The 24,597-nt window shown below is 34.3% G+C and overlaps 1 protein-coding gene across 6 annotated transcripts in view; it reads left to right on the top strand.

The window, feature by feature from the left end:
- The window catches only part of PTBP3 (polypyrimidine tract binding protein 3), a 94,247-nt gene that overhangs the window by 55,259 nt on the left and 14,391 nt on the right, over nucleotides 1-24,597 (top strand). For 5 of the 6 annotated variants that reach the window (XM_059925324.1, XM_059925322.1, XM_059925320.1 and 2 more), the window contains 4 exons: nucleotides 263-427; nucleotides 8,338-8,448; nucleotides 9,943-10,111; nucleotides 23,695-23,772. In XM_059925324.1, the coding sequence (XP_059781307.1) occupies nucleotides 263-427; nucleotides 8,338-8,448; nucleotides 9,943-10,111; nucleotides 23,695-23,772 (523 nt within the window). The remainder of the gene's footprint in view (nucleotides 1-262; nucleotides 428-8,337; nucleotides 8,449-9,942; nucleotides 10,112-23,694; nucleotides 23,773-24,597) is intronic. The other variant, XM_059925321.1, reaches the window with a different exon arrangement.

Genomic DNA, 24,597 nt, shown 5'->3' with positions numbered 1-24,597 from the left:
CGAAAATTATGGGCCTACTTATCTTTTAGGTTGTCCCTCAATTTGAGTTTGTCTGATGTTTCCTTGTGATTAGATTCAGTGTATGTAGCTTTGACAGGAATGTCACAGAAGTAATGCTCTTTAGGATATATGCATCCAGAGAAAGTAGATATGTATATTTTTATTTAACTCTATTACTTCATATTACTTTACATCAGCTAATTTTAAGGATTATATAATGCTTCTGTGTAACCACAAGTTCTCATTTTGGATTGTTAAATAGAGAGCCCAAGCTGCACTGCAGGCTGTCAGTGCTGTCCAGTCAGGAAGTCTGGCCCTTCCTGGAGCTCCTGCTAATGAAGGCACAGTCCTACCTGGGCAGAGCCCTGTGCTCCGAATAATTATTGAAAACCTCTTTTATCCTGTTACCCTGGAAGTTCTTCATCAGGTAAGGAGGAACATTCTTATGAAAGCAGAGTCAAATATGACCTCTGTAACTTTGGATGTTTTATGTCTTTAGTTTTTCAGGTTGTTGATTTTGGTTAATGTATTTGTTTAAATAATAAAAAAAAAAATCTTCAGCATCCTGTTTCATGCAAGAAATAATATCAATTAGAGATAGTTTTTTGAAAGCCTCCATTTTCTAACTTAAATAGTTGATTTAAAAAGGTATGTAAGAATTCAATTTTTTTATACCTAAGCTTGAAAATGAACAAAGCACAGACTCCTATTAAAAAGCACCGGTAGTAGTTGTTCCTCAGAAAGTAACATCAATATAGAAAACAACTAATCTATTTCTATTGACTCCTCCCTACACTTGAGTATTTTTATTTTAAAAACTCTGAAAGAAAAATATGAGTAACTTAAATAAGGAAGTATCATGTTAAATACTGACTGATTCTCAACATAGCTTTCATAGACTACCCATTACTATGTCTAAACTGTCTTGATAAGAGACAGTGTACCACATCATGGCCTACTGTGAAGATATAGAATTTAAGAACTGGAAGATCGATCACCTAGTTACATAATTTTGTACTGAATAAAACTGAGGCTCAGATACTTGGTGAGTTGAATATTGTAAAGAGTAATTGAAGAACCAGTTAGAACTCGAGTCCCCTAATGTCAACTCCAGTATTCCATTTCATTATACTTGACAAACTAAGTATAAAAATTATTTTAAAACACTAAAACATATTATATGCTTATTTTCATATTTATTTATTTATTTATGGCTGTGTTGGGTCTTCGTTGCTGCGTGCAGGCTTTCTCTAGTTGCGGCGAGTGGGGGGCTACTCTTCGTTGTGGTGCGTGGGCTTCTCATTGCGGTTGCTTCTCTTGTTGTGGAGCACGGGCTCTAGGCGCACGGGCTTCAGTAGTTGTGGCTTGTGGGTTTTAGAGCTCAGGCTCAGTAGTTGTGGCGCACGGGCTTAGTTGCTCGTTGTGGCTTGTGGGATATTCCCGGACCAGGGATCGAACCTGTGTCCCCTGCATTGGCGGGTGGATTCTTAACCACGGTGCCAGCAGGGAAGTCCCTATTTTCATATTTATATCTCATTATATATTAAACAGCATGATCTCAGGCCAGTCTAGACTCATTTAACTGCTTTCCAAACCTTTGGATTTGTACTACTGAATGAAGAGTCATAGGGGTGTGTGTGTGCATGTGTATTTAAGAATTGAAATGTATCCTATCCTCTTCTCACATTTTACAAGTAAGGGTGCTGGGGACCTTAGAAGTTGTTATTTTTCCCACAGTCATTGTACCAATTGGTGATAGAACTCAGATATATTTCCTAATATGGTTCATGTGCTATGCATGTAAATATCAAAATATACCATTTATTATGCCTACTTTATTCCCTGTGATAGTTTCCTGAGTACCATTTTCTAAATATGTGCATTTGTGAAGCATGTCCCATGGAGGGTTTTAGCAGTGGTATCCGTAGCCACCGTTGTTTCCTAAAAGTGTTCAGCAGTTACTTAAGTGATTGGTTTCTTTGTTCTTTTCTACTGTTTATCCCACAAAGTGGCATTGAACCCTCTGTGATCCATCAGCATTTTTTGTTTGCTTTTGCTACTGTGGCACTGTAGCTACTGCTAACTTCTACTGCTTTACAAAAGATGTTATTGCACCTGTGGCTCAACATTGCCATCAGTCAGCAGTGAATTTAGTCAAGGTTGTGTGGTCCTGTCTTGCCATTCCATTTATCATTTCCCTCAGACCAGTAACAAACCTTGTTTCTCTCCCAAAAGATCATGGGTCCTTCAGGTGAAGAGAGGTAACTGAGAGTCTTCAATAGTAACCATGGGGATAGGACTCTCAGCCCTTTAGTTATGGCACTCTCCTGTTTAATCCTTCTTCACATTGCTGTTGGAAAACACCAAAACTTCTTAGCAAGGCACTTAAGGCCCCATATACAGACCTCTCCCCATCTCTTTAACCTCACTTCCTAACTCTTCTGCTTATTTAGCACCCTAGCTTTTCTGGCCCTTTGACCCTCTCCCCCTCCCCCCTCTTATTTCTGTCCTTGTCCATTTCTCTTTTCTATTTCGTAGGCCTGGAACACTCTTTACCGAGATAGCCACTTAGCTGAATCTACATCATTCCATTTGCAGCTCAAATTCACCTCCTCAGAGAGTCTTTCTCTAATTACGTTAATTAAGCCCTCTCCCCCGACACTCTATTCCATTAGCCAACTAAAATGTAGTATAGCATAATGATTAAGGATACAGTATCTGGAGCTGGTTTGAATCCTAGCTCTACCAGTTACTACCTCTATAACCTTGGACAAGTAACTTACTCCCTCTGTGTCTTTTTCTTATTTATATAATGGGGATGAAGATGGTATCTATTTTATACCTTCATTGTGTGGATCACATGGGTTAATGCATTTAAAGCACTTAGAACAGTGCCTGTTACATAGTAAGTGCTCAAGAAATGTTAGCTGTACTTATCAGATGCTAGTAAATTGCACTGTAAGAAACTGATCCTTGCTCTTGTGGTCTTGTGGGTAAGATGTAATTTCATAAGTAATAGCATAAAATGTGATAAATATTGTGATTGGAAAATACATGGAAGTGTGGAGTTGGTTGCACATGTTATAATTAATTAGCAAGTAGAGTTGACATTAGCTAAACTGCTCTCTAACATCTATGGAAGCTAGTGTTTTTCCTTTAGCTCATGGTGAGGCGATTAATAATGACTGAGATGGGAGTGGTGCTATTTCAAATGAGGTAGGTTAAAGGAAGTGTTTACAGTATGATGACATTTGAACAGAAGCTTGAAGGATGTGAGGGTGTAAGTTATGTGTATATACGGTAGAACAATGATCCAGTCAGAAAGAACAGCAAGTGCAAAGTCCCTAAAATGGAAGTGTGCTTAATGTGTTCAAATATCAGAAAAAAGACTATATCATTGGAGTATAAAAAATAGGAAAGCCATAAATGATAGGCTCAGAGAAGGTGTTAAGACTAGATGATGCAAAGCCTTTATAATCTTTACACTGAGTAAAATAGGAAGCCATGGAGGATTTTGAGTAGAGGAGGGAGATGATAGGTTTAATGTTCTTGTTGCTATGTTAAGAATAAACTGTAGGCATAAGTGGAGGCTCTTATCATAGTCCAGATGAGAGATGGTGGTGACCCAGGTGGGAACGTGGGCACTGCACATGGTGATTAAGTATATATTTGGAATGATTTGCTGATGGGTTTAGTAGATGTGGGTTATGGAGAGAAAGAGAGTAATCAAGAATGCCTTCCAGATTGTGGATGTGAGCCTCTGGTAAAATAGAGCTATCTTATACTAAGATAGTAAAGACTGAGGGCAAAAAAGATTTAGGGCAGTGGTGGGAGGAAGGGGAGGAATCAAGAGTGTGTTTTGGACATGTTAAATTTGAGATACCTGTTAGACATCCAAGTGGGAGATGTTGAAGAGACAGTTGGGAAATAAGTCTGGATTGGGCATAAGAATTCACGCTGGAGAATTGGTAATCATTTGCATATGAGTGGTAATTAAGGCCATTGGATTGGATGGCATCACTTAGAGAGTATTTGTAGATAAAGAAGGCATTCAGCAACTGTTCCATTACATAAACTCAACCCAGCATTCTAAAAAATTTCTTTGTGCACTGAAGGAGTAGGTACAAAAACTATTATAAACAAATTGTGGCCAATGTGCTTGCTATTTTAAAAAGCTCTAATATAAATAATTCTTTTTTTACAAGTGAATACTGGTGAACATTTTCAGTTTCTGGCAAGCCCTCTTTATAAACATTACCCTGAAGATTAATTTTATCAGAATTTGATCTTTAGTATTTTATTAGTCCCATTTTAAAGTCTGAAAAGATTAAAATGCACAAGAAATGTCAAGAGTTGAGTCTATGTGTTTCTTATGTTTATGACAGCAAAGTAAATATATTAGGAAATAGTCAAAGACCTTGTAATCTATAAAAATATATATTAAACTTTCCTAAACATTGATGTTTTGAGACCAAATCTATTTAAAAATGAGTATTTTGATAATTATAAAAAGTTGTTAAAAACCACACTTCAGGCATTCCTGAATTCCCCAGTGTTGGTGCTCACTTACTTTATTCAAAAAGTATCAGATTGGGGACTTCCCTGATGGCACAGTCGTTAAGAATCCGCCTGCCAGTGCAAGGGACATGGGTTCGGGCCCTGGGCCAGGAAGATCCCACATGCCGCGGAGCAACTAAGCCCGTGCACCACAACTACTGAGCCTGCGCTCTAGAGCCCGCGAGGCACAACTACTGAGCCCGCGTGCCACAGCTACTGAAGCCCACGTGCCTAGAGCCCGTACTCCGCAACAAGAGAAGCCACCACAATGAGAAGCCTGCGCACCGCAACAAAGAGTAGCCCCCGCTCACTGCAACTAGAGAAAGCCCGCGCACAGCAACGAAGACCCAATGCAGCCAAAAATAAATTAAAAAAAAAAAAAGTATCAGATTGATTTTTGCAGCTACTCTTTCAGTAAATACAATCCAGGGGGCTCTAGAGAGCTATCCATGGTTAGCCAGTTGAGTTCATTCATATTCTCTTGGCACATTCAGATGAAAATTACACAGCCAAACACGTCTGTCAGGGAGGATATGCTTCAGGTTGTTGTTCAAGTTAAATGAGGGAAAGGAATCGAACTGTTAACAAAATCTGAAGGTTAAGTGGAAATTAACTAGGTTCTATAGCATAATACAGTATAAAATCCCAAATTTTAGAGCAAATTATATGCTCTTGTTACTTCATTAACAAGATATTTTACATCAAAAATGTTTATCATTTTTAAAATTGCATATTGCCATAATTTTTCAGTCAGGTCTCAGAGTATAATTTGTTATCAATTAATAATAAGCATTTACTCTGTGCCTCTTATATGCCAGGAATTGTACTCAATGATAGAGAAATGATTAAGACAAGGTATATACCTTCAAGGAGCTTTCAGTCTAATTAAAGGAGACATATATAAACAAATGTATAGACCAACGTAAATAAAACAGCTAGATAAATATTTGTATGAAGCCAAGAGGGGATATTAATATTTGGTACTAGAGAATGAACTCTATTGAGATTTGGGTGAGGCTAAGAATTTTCTGGTGGCATTATTCCCTGAGCTGAGTTTTGAAAAAGATAAATGAAAATTTACTAGATATTACGTAAAGAGTTACAGGAAAAGGGAAAAGCCACACGTATAGGCATGGAAGTCTGAAACCACTTAGTGTATCTGGAGAACTACTATAGACAATTCCCTATTGTTGATGTAAATAGTGTGGTATAAAAAGTGTCAGGAAATGAGGTTGGAGAGGTACACCAGGGAGAGATTGTGTATGTTATACCAAAGAGCTTGGATTTTACCATGTAGATAATGGGGAGATAGTGAGGAATTTAAGCAGGGAAAAGTATAATCTGACTTGTACTTTAGAACACTACTTGTGTCTGCAGTATGAAGGAGGGAGGTTAGGCAGTTATTATATCTCCTTTTATATATATACATACACATTTTTTTTACATACACATTTTTAATTAAGTCTGTTATACTTTATAAGGTGAAAAAAAAAACCAAACCTCAATTGATGCACTTAAAATATATAGATTGATGTGTGTGCATGCATGTAACACCATAGTATCACCAAGGATGGAAATTAAGAAAACATAATACCTTTTCCCAAGAATGCTTATACCTATATCTTAAAGAAAGATACAACATAAAATCTTTGACAGCTGAGAAGAAAGTAAATTTGGTATTCTTCTATAAACTTTAAGAATAGTATCTAGGACATGAGGGTGTACTGAGGAAATAACCTGTTATAAGACCAAAGTTTTCATTAAAAGAACAAAACAAAAAATTTCCTAGTGTTTTTCAAAATACAGTTATAATGAGGGGTTAAGGTCTCAAAGTTCTAAACCCTGAAATATGACCATAATGGAATTAACTACATTTTATTAAAAGTTTTAAATTTTTAAATTAACGTTTTTATCCTTAGAAGCAGAAGGGCAAGTTTCTGGCTCATTAAAATCCAGATTTAAAATGGGATGTCAGAGGAAAGCAAAATGCATTGTAGTAACCCTGGCCCTGAACTTGTGGTGGGGAAGTATAACAAGTGTTGTAAGAGCATTGGTAACCAGGGGTCTGTCAGGAAACCTTCCCCCAACTCTGTTTATTCCACTTCTCTAAAGACTCTTTAGAGACACCTTCCTTGAGCACCCTTGCACCTTCCCAACTTGGATTCCAGTTCACTCTCATCCCTTTCCCTTTTATTTTTAAAACAAAACACTTTTTTATGACCAGACATTGCTATTTATTGGCTTATTTGTTTATCGTCTGTCTTTCCTTATGAGAGCAGAGACTCGTTTCTTTCTTTGAGGATTTTCCAGGTATTTTTTTTTCTGTTATTGATTTTTAGTTTAAATCTATAATTGTTTGAGAATATACAGTGTATGATTTCTATTATTTTATATTTGTTAAAGTGTGTTTTATGGCTCAGAATGTGTCTATCTTGGTCAATGTTTCATGCAAAATTCAGAATGTGTATTCTGTTATTGGGTGCACTGTTCTATAAATGTCAATTAGATCCAGTTGATTGATGATGCTGTTCAGTTCAGCTCTATCCTTACTGATTTTCTGACTTCTGGATCTGTCAATTAGTGATAGAGCGGTGTTAAAGTCTCCAGCTACAATACTGTTTTTATAGTCCAGCAGCTTTTTTTCTTAAGTATTTTGATTCTTTTTCATTAAGCACATACATATTAAGGGTTGTTATGTCTTCTTGGATAAATGACCCCTATTATTATTATATACCCTCCCTCTTTATCCCTGATAATTTTTCTTCAAAAGTCAGCTTTGTCTAAAATTACTATAGCTGTACCAGCTTTTCTTAAAAATTAGTGTTAGCATGGTGTATCTTTCTCTCCCTTTAGCTTGAGTCTTTATATTTAAAGTGAGTTTCTCATGAATAACTTGGAGGTGGGTTTTGTTTGTGCTTTTTAAAAAGCCCACTCTGACAAGTATTTATTTTAATTAGCATATTTAGAACATTCACATTTAAAGTGATTTTTTATATAGTTGGACTTATATCTGCCAGGTTGGTAACTGTTTCCTACTTGTTTGTTGTTTCTTCCCCCTTCTCTTTCTGCCTTTTTTAGGTTTTTTTTTCCTGTTTCACATTTTGTTTTCTACTAGAATTCTTTAGAGCATTTTTAGTTCACAAAAATCTTGAGCAGAATATATATACCTCCTTACCGCCACAGACGTACACAGTTTCCCCTATTATTAACATTAGTATGGTACTATTGTTTAAAATTGATGAGCCCATATTGAGACTCTTGTTACTGTTTTGTTCACTGCTGAGTTTCTAGAGCTTAGAACAGTGCTCTATGAGTATTTGATGAATTAATAGAGCATTGAACATTTTGTTGTTCATTTTGTTGAATATTTTATAGTTTTCCTGTCTATAAAAATTTCAAGAAGTAGATGCTGATTCTCAGGCTGAAATAGTTTATCTGTATGACTCTTCCACTTCCAGGTATATGCTTTGTAACACCAACATCGCACAGCATTAATTAATTCCTGTTGTAACCTCCTGATTCAGTATTGTGCCATTTATGACATGCTATAAAATAGGTTAAATATTTAGTGCCTGTTATGTGTCAGGCACTGTTTTAAGCCATGCATGAGTGTTGAAACATGGACATCTTAGGCTTGATTTAAGTAATTTTGGTACCAGTAGTTTTAATAGAGGAAATTATTTTCATTTAAAACTGGGATTCATGAATCAAGTTGTATTTATAAAGATATGTTAGCAAATTTTTTTCCTTAAATTTAACCTAATGTGAACTTTTTTCCAGATATTTTCTAAATTTGGCACAGTCTTAAAGATTATCACCTTTACAAAGAATAATCAGTTTCAAGCCTTGCTTCAGTATGCTGACCCATTGAATGCACATTATGCCAAAATGGTAATTATGATCTTTTTTTCATTTTTCAATTGTTAATCAGTCACTTCAGTGATACCAAAGAAAGCCATCATGTCTTCTCCTTTGCTGTAGTTTACCATGTGTTTTTTTTTTGAAAATTGTAATAAAATATACATACTAAAATTTACCATTTTTAAAAGTACTGTTCCATATGCTCTTCTTACAGTCTAAAAATTACTTCTTTCTTCATATGAAATGGTTTCAAATCACCTATCATTTCTCAGATTTCTGGGACTCATTTCTGTTTGTCATATTTAAAGTCTAGAGTTGAGCACAGTACTCCTGATATAATCTGACTAATAAAGTAGAATTATCTTTACCCTAGTGCCTCATTTACTTCTATTAAGTGAGCCAAAGATTGATTGATTTCAGTATTTTTGCAACTGTATTCACTGTTGAATCTCATTGAGCTCTAAATTGCTAAAGACATTAAATCTTAGGAAATATGCTGCCTTCAATTCATATTGTCTTCTTGTTAGTACATGAGTGCTTGACTTTTGACAGGATGTAAAACTTCACATTCAGTTTGGTTACATTTGACCCATCTCCTATTGAGATCTATCCCTAACTCTAATTCTATCTTGTATTGGTATCTGAATTATTTCTAATTTTTTTCCAAAGATAGGGACTAAGGTTTATAGTACTTTTGTGTATCACAAAGTGTCTAGCTCTTGATTAGGAATAACATTTATATGTGCTGTACCCTCTACCCACATATATTATTTTGTACCTTTATGATGGCATACTGGTCAATAACTATTATGATAAGTCAGGGGTTTTTGTATATTTGTATGTTTTTGTTTTATTGATATTTTTTATGTTTTGGTTTCTGGTATCTATTTTTATAAATTGAAGTGTTTGTGGAAGTCATAAGTGGCTATAAATATCCCTTTGGTAAGTCTTTATTATTTTCAAAGGAGGGATTGCTGATTTTTGGTCTTGTATCTGATCTGACTCAAAACTTCCCTCAAGTTTATTACTCAAAGAAACTAAACTTACAAGAAAATCAATAAGTGGTAGATAATATTTCACATATTGTGGTTCTGACAGGTACCATTTACAAAGGCTTTATTTCATCTTAACCTATATAAATTACACTAAAACGAATTAAGATGAAATGTAAAATTTAAATATCTTTAAACATTTAAAAAATAATCATAATAATAGTACAATGTACAATAACGTATAATAGTTTTCTAAGCTTGTACATTTCTCCTCTTCCATTTGCTCTTATCATAGACAAGATAGGGATTATTGTCCTTACTTTACAGATGAAAAAACTGAGAAATAGAGATTTTCATTTTCTCTCTTAGGCTCACACAGTTAGTGACAGAGGTAAAAGTAAACACAGGTCTTTGGCTTTTAGTTTAGTCCTCTTTGCTTTATGCCTGATTGCCACTCTATCAAAGTAGAGGCTACTTGATTTATTATTGTTATTATCTTGCAAAACATCAGTCCCTTTCTTACATGCTTTAGGCTCTGGATGGCCAGAATATCTATAATGCATGCTGCACTCTGCGTATTGACTTCTCCAAGCTTACCAGCCTTAATGTGAAATATAATAATGACAAAAGCAGAGACTTCACTCGCTTAGACCTTCCTACTGGTGATGGCCAGCCATCCCTTGAACCCCCTATGGCTTTTGGTGAGTAGTTCTATTTTGGGTCACAGAACAAGCTTTCTGAAGTTAAAAGTTTCATTTATTAATCCATATATGTCAGGTGGTTTCTTCTTGGATTCTCTCAGGATTTCTAAAGAAAAGCGAGAATCATGGAACAAAAATGTGTTCATTAATTGAATCTTAATATTAGTAGATTCTATTAGTTGGCAAAAACAAGTGGATACCTGAAATTGAATTTATTTTCTAACATTAACATTACTCGTTCTTTATAAACCATACAACCATTTGCTTGAAATTAATAGTCTTATATATTACCACTGGTTTAAATAAGTTGATTTATAGGGTTGGCCAAAAAGTTCCTTTGGTTTCTAAGTACAAATAAAAGACACATTTTTCATTTTCACCAAGAACTTTATTGAACAACATATTCACCCTTTTGTTCCACTACCTTCTGCCATTTTTCAGGCAACTTCATAATTCTATCTTCCCACAACTTTTTATCTTTTTGAGCAAAGAACTGTTCCAGGTGCCTTTTACAGTCTTCCCGGAAATGAAAATTTTTTCCGTTAGGAGAATTTTGTAAAGACTGAAATAAATGGAAATCCGAAGGTGCAATGTCTGGTGAATACAGCGGGTGAATCAGAACTTCGCAGCCAAGCTGTAACAGTTTTTGTCTGGTCCTCAAAGAAACATGTGGTCTTATGTTATCCTGATGGAAGATTACACATTTTCTATTGACTAATTCTGGACGCTTTTTGTTGAGTGCTGCTTTCAGTTGGTCTAATTGGGAGCAGTACTTGTTAGAATTAATCATTTGGTTTTCCTGAAGGAGCTAATTAAAATAGAGGACTCCCTTCCAATCCCACCATATACACAACATCCCCCTTTTTGGATGAAGACCAGCCTTTGGTGTGGTTGGTGGTGGTTCATTTCGCTTGCCCCACAATCTCTTCCGTTTCACATTATTGTACAATATCCACTTTTCATTGTCTGTCACAATTTTTTTTGAAAACAAAACGTTTTCATTACGTTTAAGTAGAGAATCACGTGAGGAAATACAGTCAAGAAGGTTTTTTTTCGCTTATGTGGAACCCTAACATCAAAGCGATGAACGTAACCAAGCTGGTGCAAATGATTTTCAGTGCTTGATTTGGATATTTTGAGTATGTCGGCTGTCTCCCACATGGTATAACGTTGATTGTACTCAATTAATGTCTCAATTTGATCGCTATCAACTCAACTGGTCTACCTGACCATGGAGCATCGTCCAGCAAGAAATCTCCAGCATGAAACTTTGCAAACCACTTTTGACATGTTTGATCAGTCACAACACCTTCTCCACACACTGCACAGATCTTTTTGTGTGTTTCAGTTGCATTTTTACCTTTCTTGAAATAATAAAGTATAATATGCTGAAAATGTTGCTTTTTTTCTTCCATCTTCAATATTAAAATGGCTACCCAAAAATTCACCAATTTTGATAAGTTTTTTTAAAAATGCACGCTGGTCTGACAGCTGTTACAATACAATCTAACAAAACTGTTTCAAATGAAGTTAAGACAACTAAGTGCTACTAAAGGCATCTTACAGAAAAAACCGAGCGAACCTTTTGGCCAGCCCAATATAACCAGCAAAATATTGGTGTAAGTGGTCTTGAGAGAAATACTTTTCCTTTTTTAAGTAGTGATACTTTAAAACAAGGACCTAAATTAGTAGTATGTTCTTTCTTTATTCAAAGAAGAGGATTTACAATTTTTTGTTTTTGTTTTTTAAACATCAGAACTTTTCATCTTTACCCTGAGTTTGTGTGAAGTTGCATTTTTGCACTAATAAAAGTAGTCTTCTGCATTACTCATGCAAATGTTGCTTTGGAGAGCTTCCTTCTTTTATTTAAAATTAGTTCTCAATAATTTAAACTTTTAAAATAAACCTTTATGTAAAGGGAAAAGTAGTGGAGAGCCTACTTGGATATATCATTAGGTTAATATACTTTTTGGTTTTGCAACTCTCAAAGTGTGGTTTATTATTTAGATAAAGTATTTTAATTTTATTACCCTTTGTGATTGATTTTTCTTTCCGAGATGACACCATAAAATATTAGTTGAGACTTTAAGTGATATTTAGTTTATCTTCATTTTATAAGTGAGAAAAAAGAATCCTTAGCCAAATTGTTGTCCAAAATTTTCTAGAAAACAGATGGTAAATTTAGTGTAAAAGCTTTTTGTTGTTTATAACTGAAAAAGTCAAGTGGATTGTTCAGTTCATGTTCCTAAATTGTTAAAGTTTCTGTTTTAGTCTGAACAAATTTTTGTGTTTTATACAGTTGGGCTTCCATATCTACAGGTTTGGAATCTGTGGATTCAACCAACTGCAGATCAAAAATATTTGGGGGAAAAAAATTCCATAATGTTCCAAAAAGCAAAACTTGAATTTACCTTGTACCAGCAACTGTTTTACATAGCATTACAGTGTATTTACACCTATTTACATAGCATTTACAACATACTAGGTATTACAAGCAATCTAGAGATGATTCAAAGTATGCAGGAGTATGTGCAGAGATTATATGCAAATACTATACAATTTTATATAAGGGACTTGAGCATCCTTGGATTTTGGTGTCTACAGGGTGGGGGGTTGGGGAGTGTGCTGGAACCAATCCCTTGTGGATACTGAGGGACGACTGTATTTGTTATTAGCCCCTACTCATATGTACAATTTGGGAGAGCCAAAGGTCTTTGTTATTACCATTTTAATAACAAATGATAGAAATTGGGGCTATCACTCAAGTTTGCCAAAACTTAGCTATCAAATGCAGAACTGCACATATTTCAGTAATTGAATACATACTGTTGGTATAATTAATGTTCTGCATTGTGGGAGGAGGACATTTTAAAAATACAATTAAAAATTTGGGTTTCTGAATATAAAATAATCAGAATGTTACCATCCTTTTTTTATTGTATTAATAAATCCTTTGTCGTTGCAGAGTAGTGTCTACATTCTAAGATAAATAATTCATCAAACAGAGAACAGTACTTTTTTATGTGTTGTGTGAAAGTTTACTCTGCCTCTCACAAATATTTGAACAGTTCACTATTCCCTCTTTTTTTTCTCTTGGCTTCAGAAACACCACACTTCCATGACTTTTTTCCTTACCTCACTGGCTGTTCTTTCTTTCCTTTCTTTTAAAGATTACGGTTTAAAGGTCTTAGGGCTAAGTTGTGAGCATTCTGTCCCTCTTTTTAGAGATATATATTATACCTATAGAAAAGCTTGCAAAACACGTGAATACAGTTTTAAATACCCATGTAATTACTACCCAGATTAAGAAATAAAATGTTTACACATACTGAAGAAGCACTGTTTGTACCCCTCTCATTTATTGTGTTCCCACTCTCCCTGCTCCAAGATAATTTTCTTTTGTGATTCATCCATGTTCACATATGTGGCTATCGCTTATTCATTGTCAATACTGTCAAGTGTATAGATTCCCATTGTATGAATATACCACAGTTTGTTTATCTATTCTACTGTTGATAGACATTTGGGTTGTTTTAGTTTGAGGCTATTATGAACAGTGCTGCTGCGAAATTTTCTTGATTACCAATGAGGTTGAACTTACTTTAATTTATTTATTGGCCATTCTCCTTTATGAATTTTCTGTTAATACTTTTGCCTGTTTTTGTGTTTGGTTTCTTGTCTTTTCTTGTTTATTTGTGGGAATTCTTTATATATCCTAGACACTAGTCCTTTGTTGGTATTATGTGTTGCAAATAATTTCTCTCAGTTTTGGCTTATTGGTTCATTCTCTCCATGGTATTTTTATGTAGTCAAATTTATTTGCCATTTCCTTTATATTTGTGTTTTTGTGTCATGTTTAAGAAATCCTTTATTACTTTGACATTATAAATACTTATATTTTAAAGTTGATAGTATTTTAGTAACTTTTTATTGAAATACTTTAAGTTGCAAGAATAGTTCAAAGAATTCCCTAATATCCTTCAGATTCCCCAGTTATTAACATCATGCCACATTTACTTTATCATCTATTTATATGTGTGTGTGAGTGTGTGTGTGGTGGTGGTGTTTTTTTCCTCTGAATCATTGGAGAATAAGTTGCAGGCATGGTGTCCCTTTTAAATACTCACTGTATATTTTCCAGGAACAAAGACATTCTTACCTAAATACCATTATCAAAATCAGGACATTAACATTCACACAATACTATTATCTAATCCATAGACCTTTTAAAATTTTTGCCAGTTGTGAAAATAATGTTCTTCATACGAAAATTTTTCTCAGTATCAGGTTAATTTATTTGTCATGTCTCTTGGGAGTCCTTTAATTTGGAACATTTCCTCATTCTTTGTCTTTTATGACCTTTAAATTTTAGAAGAGTTCAGGGTTGGGTATATAATAGAATTTCTCCCAACATGCGTGTCTGGTTTTTTGGCTGAAATAATGTTGTGTCTTTCTCATTTCATTACATCAGGAGACACATATTGCCAGTTTATCCTATTCCTGGTGATATTAACCTTGATCACTTAAGGTGGTTTCTGCCAAGTTTCTTCCCTGTAAAGTTACTGTTTTTCTCTTTGTAATTAACAACATATCCTTGTAAGGAGGGTATGTTGAGACTATAAAAATAGCCTGTTTCTTATGACTTTTCACCCTTTAGTTTTAACATCCATTGCTTAAATTAGTTGTTACCCTGGTAGTTGTTGCTATATTGGTGATTTGCTAATTCTGTCATTCCTTCTCACTTATTAGCTGAGATTTTATTATAAAGAACTTTTTTCTTACCACCACTCCATTCATTCATTCATTCATTTTTATTACATAAATTCGTGTGAATTTAAGGTTTATAATGTGCTACTTTGATGTATTTATATATTGTAATATTCAGTTGTAGTGATATTTATCACATTACACAGTTTTAGTATAATATTGTTGTCTGTATTCATTATACAGTACATTAGCTCTCTGTGGCTTATTTACTATTCATTGTATTTATTTTTTCATGTTAGTATGAACTTGTAGGTTCTTATTTTATTCTATGGGTATTAATTTCATAGTATCATTTTTCATTTTATGTTCAAACTCTCCCAGATTTGGCCAGTGGGAGCCCTTTCACAGTAGCTTCTGTGGCCTTTTGACATATCTTCATCATTGTTTGAACACTTCCTTACTTTCTGGCAGAAGAGATTTCAGATCTTCTTTACTTTCCCTGCCATAACACTGCAGTCAGCCATTACTCCAGTGAGCCCTGGTTCCTTTTAGTAGGAAATAGTATTTGGAAATCAGTATCAAGGCATTATATGTGTTTATTGCTAATAGGGTGTCACTGCTTCTAGGAACTTTAAATGGATATGACTAGGATATATGTGTATGTGTACTTCATAAATATATTTCTGTGTGTGTGTGCGTGTGTGTGTTTGTGTTTAAAAAAAACCACAAGTTTTAACTGATAACTCCAATTCCAGTTCAGCACCCTTTTTTTCATATTGGTGATTCCCTTCTTCAAGAATGAGAAATCTAGTTTCCATTAGCCTCAACATATTTACTTATTTGCTCAATCCTATAATACACAAAAAGTAGTTTCAGAATTAACACATACCATTAACTTGAGGTTAATATATGCATGAGTAGTTTTCTGAGCATGGTTCCATTGGTCTATTTATTTGTCTTTCTTTTTGTCATTACCACAAGTCTCAATATCTGATAGTGTTAAGTCTCTTTACTTATTCTTCAAGAGTATCTTGGCAATTCTTGACCATTTACACTTAGGAATTTTAGGATCAGCTTTTCAAGTCCTCAAAGGGGGGAAAAAGCACTATTAGGGTTTTGATTGGATTATATTGACTTTATAAATCACTTAGAAGATAATTGACATCTTTACAATAGAGTCTTCCAGTCTTTGAATATTGTACATATCTCCATTCATTTGTATATTCTTTAGTGTCTTTGAGTAAAGTTTGGTGACTTTTCCCCATAAAGGTTTGCATATGTTTTGTTAGAATTATTCCTAAGAGCCATACTTTTTAGATTCTAATTCTAGACCAATCTTTATGATCCGTGTAACTTTGGGCAAATTGCTTAACTGCTCTGTACTTTTGTCTCTTTATATGTGAAGTGAACATAATAATAGTACTTAACAGGTAAGAGTTGTGATGAGTATTAAATGTGCTAATATATGTAAAGAGCTTAGAATGGTGCCCTGTAAGTTTTAGCCATCACTGTTATTTGGTTTTTAAACTGTTGCTAATATACAAATGCAGTGTTGTTGTTTCTTGATTTCATATTCAGCAACCTTGATAAACTCTTATTTCTTTCTCTAACTACTCTAATTTTTCTCTTACTTTAGTAAGATGCACTGAACTTCTAAAATTTACATAGAAATGGAAAAGTATCTAAAATAGTGAAAGGAAATAAATGCAAGGCTTAATATAAAGCTGCAGTAGTCAAACCAGTTTGATAGTGTTGAAAGGTTAGATATATAAAATTAATGGAACAGCATATAGAGTCTAGAAATCGACCCCCATGTATGTAGTGAGTTGATTTTGAGCAAAATTGCCAGTGTAAAAATTCAATAGGGAAAGGAAAATCTTTCAACAAGTAGTTTTTGGACAGGTGGATATCCATATTGGAAAAAGAATAAACATTGATCCGTATCTCACACCATACTGACACATTGACTTGAAATGGATCTTAGACCTATATGTAAAACTTAAACCTATAAAACTCCTGGAATAAAACATAGGAGAGGGGACTTCCCTGGCGGTCCACTGGTTAAGACTGCGAGCTTCCACTGCAGGGGGCGTGGGTTCGATCCCTGTTCAGGGAACTAAGATCCCACATGCCATGCTGTGTGGCACGGCCAAAACAAAACATACAAATAAATCTTATATTAAAAAAAAAAAAAAACTTAGAAAATCTTTGTAACCTTGGGATATGCAAAAGTTTCTTAGGTAAAACACAAAAAGCACAAACCATAAAAGGAAATAATTTATATATTGTACATACATCAACATTTAAAAATTTCACTGATTGAAAGGTACCATCAAGAAAACCAAAAGGTAAGCTATAGACTTGAAGAAAATATTTGCAACACATATATATAAGACAAATTCGTTATATCAAGTTATATAAAGAACTCTTATAGCTCAGTAATAAGAAAACAAACTATTAAAAAATGGCCAAAAGATTTGACAAGATATTTTACAAAAGATGGTATATAAATGGCAGTAAACACATGAAAAGGTGCTCAACATCTCTAGTCATCAGGGAAATGGAAATTAAATTACTGTAAGATGATATTACATACCCATTAGAACAGCTAGAGTTAAAAAGTTTCCTGTACCAAGGATGTGGAGCATCTTTTACCAGCATACTGTGTTGATGGCAATGTAAAATTTAGGAAACTCTTTGGTAAAGAGTTTGCCAGTTACTTAAGTTAAATGTGCACCTACAATATGACCTAGTCATTTACCCAAGAGAAGTGAAAAAGTTAGTGTCCACACAAATACCTGTATGCAAACATTCATAGCAATTCTATTTGTAATGGCCAAAATCTGGAAATATTCTATTAACAGGTGAATGGATAAACAAAATGTAGTTTATCGATGCGATGAAATACTATTCAGCAATAAAAAGGAATAAATTGTTAAGGACAACAGGATTATGTTGAATGAAAGAAGCCAGACAAAACATTATTATGAATGAAAGAAGCCATATAAAAAAGAACACCTGGTATATGATTCTGTTTATATATAATTCTATAAAATGCAAACTAATCTTTAGTGACAGAAAGCAGATCAGTTGCCTTTTGTACTTGTACAGTTTATTGTATGTAAATTAGAAAAGAAAAATAAGTCATATCATTTCAGTCTAATGCTGAAAGGTTCCCATTTCTTTCAGAGTAAATGCCCACATCCTTACATTGGATTGCAAGCCCTATACCATCCACTCCAATTTTACTCTTTTGACATATCTCCTTTGATGTTCTCCCCTTGCTCCTTTTGCCCACCAAACTGACATCCCTCTAAAACATGTTAGGTATGTTCCCACCTCCAGATTGTTCCACTAGTTATTCCCTCTTCCTGGAGGGATTTTCTCCCAGATACCCTCAGATTTTGCTCCTGCTGCCTTCTTTGACCTACCCTGACCAGCCTTCCCTCAGTACTCCTGATTTCTTCCTGTTCTATTTTTTTAGTAGTATTTATCACCTTCTTACGTATGCAGTTAACTTATTTACTGTGTTTATTGTTTAATTATGTTTTCATCAGTCAAAATAAGCTTCACCAAGGTAGTTTCTTTTCTTCTCTGCTTAGTTTGCTGATATTTGTTTCTGACACAAAATAGACCCAAAAAATATTTGTTGAATTAATGTTTATTATTTGGTTTTTCCCACTACTGTTTTCGAAGTTTAACACTGTTTTGTATTTTCATCTAGGATTTTTAACTTTCATACTTATTTTACCAAAATATAGAGTTAATTGATACCTATAATCTTTTCTTACATAATACAAGAACTTTAGGACACTTTAACTCCTTTTACCTTCTCTTACCTCCTCCTAACTCAAGATATTATTATGTTTAAAACTTTTTAGATTTTAAAATTTCAATTTGTTAGTATTATTTTATACAATCAATGTTCATTTAGATTAAGCCATATATAACTCTCTTAAGGCCTTTCATTTCTTCTTGCAACTCAGATATGCCATCTGGGATTGCTTACCTTCTGCCGGAAGGATATCCTTTAGTATTCACTTAAGGGGAAGGTCTGTGTTAACATGTTTGAAGTGTTCATTTCCTCAGAAATGCCTTTATTTTGTTGTCAGTTTTAAAAGATATATAGAGTTCTAGGTTGACAGGTTTTTTGGTTTTTTTTTCCAGTGTATTAGAGAAATCAGTACACAATAGTCTGGTTTTCATTGTTGCTCTTGGAAGGTCAGCTGTCAACCTAATTACTGCTGTTTTCTCTCTGGCTATTCTTTAGATTTTTTTTTTTTTTTTTTATCTTTGATGTCTGTAGTTTCAGTATGATGTGTCTGTTTAAGGATTTATTTTTTCTACCTGGAGCTCAAAAAGCTTCTTGATTTGGTGGATTGTTGTCTTTTACTGGTTCTAGAAATGATCTTCTCATATATTTCTCCTTCACTCTGTTTCTTTTCTTACTTTCTGGAATTTTGATTAGACCTGTTCTACTCTCTTACTCTGAGTATCTCAAACTTTCATATTTTCTATTTCTTTCTCTCTCTGAGCTGCATCCTAAATAATTCCTTAGGGACTTTCATTTTACTAATGGTCTCTTCACCTTTGTCTAATCTGTTGTTAAATTTGTCTGATAATTTTAGATTTCAATAATTGTGCTTTTTATTTCTAGAAATTTTATTGATACTTGGTTCTTTTTTTTTTTTTTTAAGTATCTTCCCTACAGATATTTTTCAGCATGGCTTTTATTTCTTCAAACATACTATTTAAAATCAAATCAAATCAAATCTGATAATTCCAATATCTGAAATCTTTGCAATTATTTTTCTGCAATTAGGTATTTCTTTTTCTACTTTCTTTTTTTCTTTTTGAGTTTCTCATTTTACTTGGGGAATTGTGAGAGTTCTTTGAGGCTTAGTATCAAGATGGTATGTTCCTCCAGAAAGAATTTACTTGTCTGCCTCAGTAAAGGATCTGTGTTTGGGACCATTTCAATCTAAATCTATAATTTTATTAATCTTCCCTTGAACTCCTAAGAAATGTGAATTTGGGCTGCAAATTTGCATGAAAGCTTGCTTTTTTAACTTTTCAGGAACTTTTTTGTCTCGTCTCTGTTAGACACCAAGGCAACTTTCCTTGCAATCTTCTGAAGGTAGGAGGAGTAGGTAATGGGATGGGTTATTTTAGGCTTACACTTCTAGATTAATGCCATGGAGGTCCCCTGTTGACTTCCTTTCTTGGGCTGACCCTGGGGTTTGTATCTTGTCTATTACACATGAGGCTGATAAAACCTAGCTGTTTCACAGAGTTTGGTTTTTGGCCTGGTTTATTCCTAATCATTTTGTTAGCTCTTAGATTTTTTTTTTTTTTAAGATCTTTTTACTCTTCCTTTGGGCATATCTACAGTAAGGTTGGTCTGTATTATTTAGTCTGCTACTGTACCAACATTTTTGAAAAACAAAATAATTGTGCTTTTTTTACATAGTACATACTCTTTGTAATATTTTAAATGGCTCTGTATTTTGTCTAGTGACTCATAATTTATATAATAATTCTTCAACTTAGACATTAAGCTTGTTTCTTTAGGGCTTTCCTATTATAAATAACACTGATAAACTGATTTCATAGGTAAAAATGTTATCTCTTCATTTGTATTACCTTAATTGCTGTTGTGGTAGTACCTTTTCCAAATGTAAGATATGTATTCTTAGTTATGCAAATCTTAAACCTTTTTCTTAAAAGTTTGTGTAAACCATTGCCTAACTGGTTACTTTGCTAAAATGTTTCTGTTTCTGCTTATTTGAGGAATGTAGATTTACAGAAACTTTACAAATGATTCTTTTGTCGAATATTAACAAATGTTCTTGTTAATCATATTTTACTTGGAAACAATTATTTAAAATTTGGCCCTGGTAATTGTTTGCCAATTCTTTCATTTTTTGCTATTTAATGTTCAGTGAGTGTTATCTCAAGAATTTTCCTCATTTCTCTAAAACCTACTACAAGTTTTCTGCCTCATACGCCCCACCCCATAGCCATTTGTATTAGTCTCTTTGTTTTAAAAGTACGTCCCTTGCCCTTCCCAGAAATCTCAGTGGTTTACAGCAATTAACATTTATTCCTCTCACATGACTGACACTTAAACAGCTGCGAATCAGCTTTTGCAAACTTCCTTCACATGTCTTTTTGATGGAGGGTCCAGGCTGAAGGTGTCACTACATTTGAGACATGGCATTCTTGTGGCAGAGAGTAAAAAAATAAGAGAGCTGGTGTAAACCCATAATGCCTCTTAAAGCTTCTGCATAGAGGCAGTTTATGTCCTGTCTGTCCGTGTGTTCCTATCACATGACTGAGTGCAGTGGGTGTTGCATAGAAATGTATGCTCCTCCCACAGGAGACACTGCAAGTCACATGACTGACCAGAGTTACATGGAAGGGTCAAGTGAATACTTGGCAACAGTAATACAATCTACCATATCTCTTCTTATTTTTTTTAAATATATTTTAAAATTTATTTATTTATTTATGGCTGCGCTGGGTCTTTGTTGCTGTGCGCGGGCTTTCTCTAGTTGCGGTGAGCAGAGGCTACTCTTCATTGCAGTCCGTGGGCTTCTCACTGCGGTGACTTCTCTTGTTGCGGAGCACGAGCTCTAGGTGCTTGGGCTTCAGTAGTTGTGGCTTGGAGGCTCTAGAGCGCAGGCTCAGTAGTTGCGGCACACGGGCTTAGTTGCTCCGCAGCATGTGAGATCTTCCTGGACCAGGGCTCGAACCCGTGTCCCCTGCATTGGCAGGTGGATTCTTAACCATTGCGCCACCAGGGAAGCCCTACCATATCTCTTCCTATATTTAATTTTCTAGTGTAAATTTTCACGATAACTCATACCTGTACTGAAGCCTCTCTGATAAGTCTTCCTTTATGCCTTAAATATAGTTATTTCTGTTATGAAAGTGAATCATTTTACCTATCATCTTTTTTTTTAACTTTTTATTTTATATTGGAGTATAGTTAATTAACAATGTTTTGTTAGTTTCCAGTGTACAGCAAAGTGATTCAGTTATACATATACATGTATCTATTCTTTTTCAAATTCTTTTCCCTATTTAGGTTGTTACATAATACTGAGCAGAGTTCCCTGTGCTATACAATAGGTCCATGTTGGTTATCCATTTTAAATATAGCAGTGTGTACATGTCAATCCCAAATTCACTAATTATCCCTCCCCCCAACCCTTCCCCACTGGTAACCATAAGTTCATTCTCTAAGTCTGTGAGTCTGTTTCTGTTTTCATTTTACCTATGATCTTGAGCCTACTTGAATGTAAGTTTAGCAAGGGCAGAGATTTTTGTCTGCTTTATTCATTGCTTCCTCAGCACTAGAAGAATGCTTGCCTCCTAATGTGCTTTCAGTAAATATATGTTTCCCTTCTTATTTCATCACTTACTCTGTCAGTTATTCTCATTTTCTGTGTCTTCATTTATTGTTGGTTCTCTCTGCTAGCTCTGTCCCTGAAGTCTCTCAATGACTGTATTTTCTTGAATTATTTTAATCACAGCTACATATTTAATAAATTCTGTTAAATAATTATCTTTAATGAAGAGAATAAACTTATATGATCTTTTAACTCCTCTGGAAAATGTAGCCTACATACTTCTTCCTATAAATATGCATATCAGCCTATCATTAGGGTAAAAAACCCCAAAACCTTCCCTTTGACTCTTACAGTGTAGCTTCTCACTGTTGCTCTAAAACTATTGTTTACCTTTTACATTTCTCACTCTCTTTGACTTTTATGGAAGGCCCCCTCCCCTAAAACTCTATGTCTCTGGATCCTGAGGGACTATAATTCATTATAATTCACTGTTTTGTTTTGCTTTCTAAGGTTGTTCTCTTTTTCTCTTTTCCTTAGAATGTTCCTCTTCCTTCCTCTACCACTTAAGTGTACTAATACTCCCAGGTTCTATTTTTAGCTTTCTTCATTTCTTCCCTTGTGCCCTTTTTAGCGGAGCTCTCATTCATATGGCTTTCACATTTATTTCTATATAGATGATTTACAAATCTGTGTCTTGTAATAGTTAGAAATTCTGCGTTTGCCCCCTCATTTCCACTTGTGGCATTCCCATTTGAGTGTCTTACTATCACCTCGACCTTAACTTGTCCCAAACCAAATTGTTTTCCTACTAGTACTGAGTCCTCCATTGGAACTAACTCTTGTTTTTATTGATGGTTCACAGTCGCCAGGCTTCTAAAAGGAGAGGGAATACCAGCCTTTGTTTAGCATCCAGTGCACACTAAGCACTGCTTTTCACTTACTGAATGTCCAGCTCAAGTTTTACCTCCTGAGAGACCTTCAAACAATCATAGTGATCCTTTGCAATCCCTTCTTCTTAGACCACTTGCAGTATATTTGTATTTAAACCCCTAGATCCTCAGCATGTGAATCTCCTGTAATTCATACTTTTAGTTTGTAAAGCCTCTCAAAGGCAAGGATTTTTATTTCATATTTCTTTTTGTCAGCACAGTACCCCCCAGGTACAGTACAATTTAATAAGTATTTGATGATTTTTGCATAGAAACAATGCTCTAAATAAGGAAAATAATATCAACTTAAATAACAAAACTAAATAAACTAAAACTAAGTAGCAAACTAATAACTCAAAATTAAATAATATTTTAGCTGTACTCTTGAACCTTGAACCCAGTTGAAAGGGGTTAGTTTCTGAAAGTGGCAGAGGCTCTTTACTTACCATTAAGGATCACCTGTTGAACAAATCTTTACTCTGTAACAGAATCTCTTTATCAGTAATACACCTTCATATAGCCATTTTATATTGCTATGATAACCACATTTATAGAAGGTAGTATATTTATTTTAGCTTCTCTTCCCCGTTAGGTGCACCAGGAATAATTTCCTCACCATATGCAGGGGCTGCTGGATTTGCCCCAGCCATTGGATTTCCTCAAGCTACAGGTGACTAACTCTAAAGTTGAATTTGAAATGATTTCTTAATGATGGTCTATATTTTCCAGGAACTTATCAAAATGAAAAATATTACCATATTTGAAGGATTTATAATAAAAGCATTAGGTGTTTCAATCATGGAAGTGGCTCATGTACAATATATGATGCACAGCTTCCTTGTGTTTATAAATAATTCTCTCTGGTTCCATTCTCAACTCCAAAATTCCCTTGTATATTCTGCATCATTTACACTTGCCATTGGCACAGATAACTATAGGTTGACTATATTAAATAATCTCTGATTTGCCTTTTTTTGGTTATTACACAAAATATATGAACTGCTTGCTTATAGGCTTATCAATTACATGTTAAACAGACTTGTGTCTTATTTATCTTTGTGTCCTTAAATGCCTTTGATGGCATTTAATACATAGTATGCAGTCAGCAAACATTTGAATTAATAAACATTTACTGTTAAACTTATTTGTAAATCCTCTTTTTTTGTTTTTTTGATTAATGGGTTTAGAAGATTACCGTAGAGGGTATGCATGCTGTTTTATTTCAGAAAAAAAATATTTTTTTTCTTTAAGTAATAGAAATAATTAAGAGATAGCAATCAGTTAATACTTTGATAATGACTCTCTGACTCTTTTCCAAATAGTAAACAAAATGAATTTGATCATAGCTTACGGAGGAGAAAAAAACACTTTATGGTTTTATTGCTGGTGCTTAACGAATACACTTGAGGTTGGTGATTAGAAAGAAGAGTGGCTTAGTGTTAAGCCTAGTCTACACAGTACCTTTTTACAGCTTCCAGCTGATTTATGAATATAA

Source organism: Balaenoptera ricei, chromosome 6 (genome assembly GCF_028023285.1).
Source record: "Balaenoptera ricei isolate mBalRic1 chromosome 6, mBalRic1.hap2, whole genome shotgun sequence".
Classification (NCBI taxonomy): Eukaryota; Metazoa; Chordata; class Mammalia; order Artiodactyla; family Balaenopteridae; genus Balaenoptera; species Balaenoptera ricei.
The sequence above is the reverse complement of the archived record's forward strand: the minus strand, read 5'-3'. Positions and strand labels throughout refer to the sequence as shown.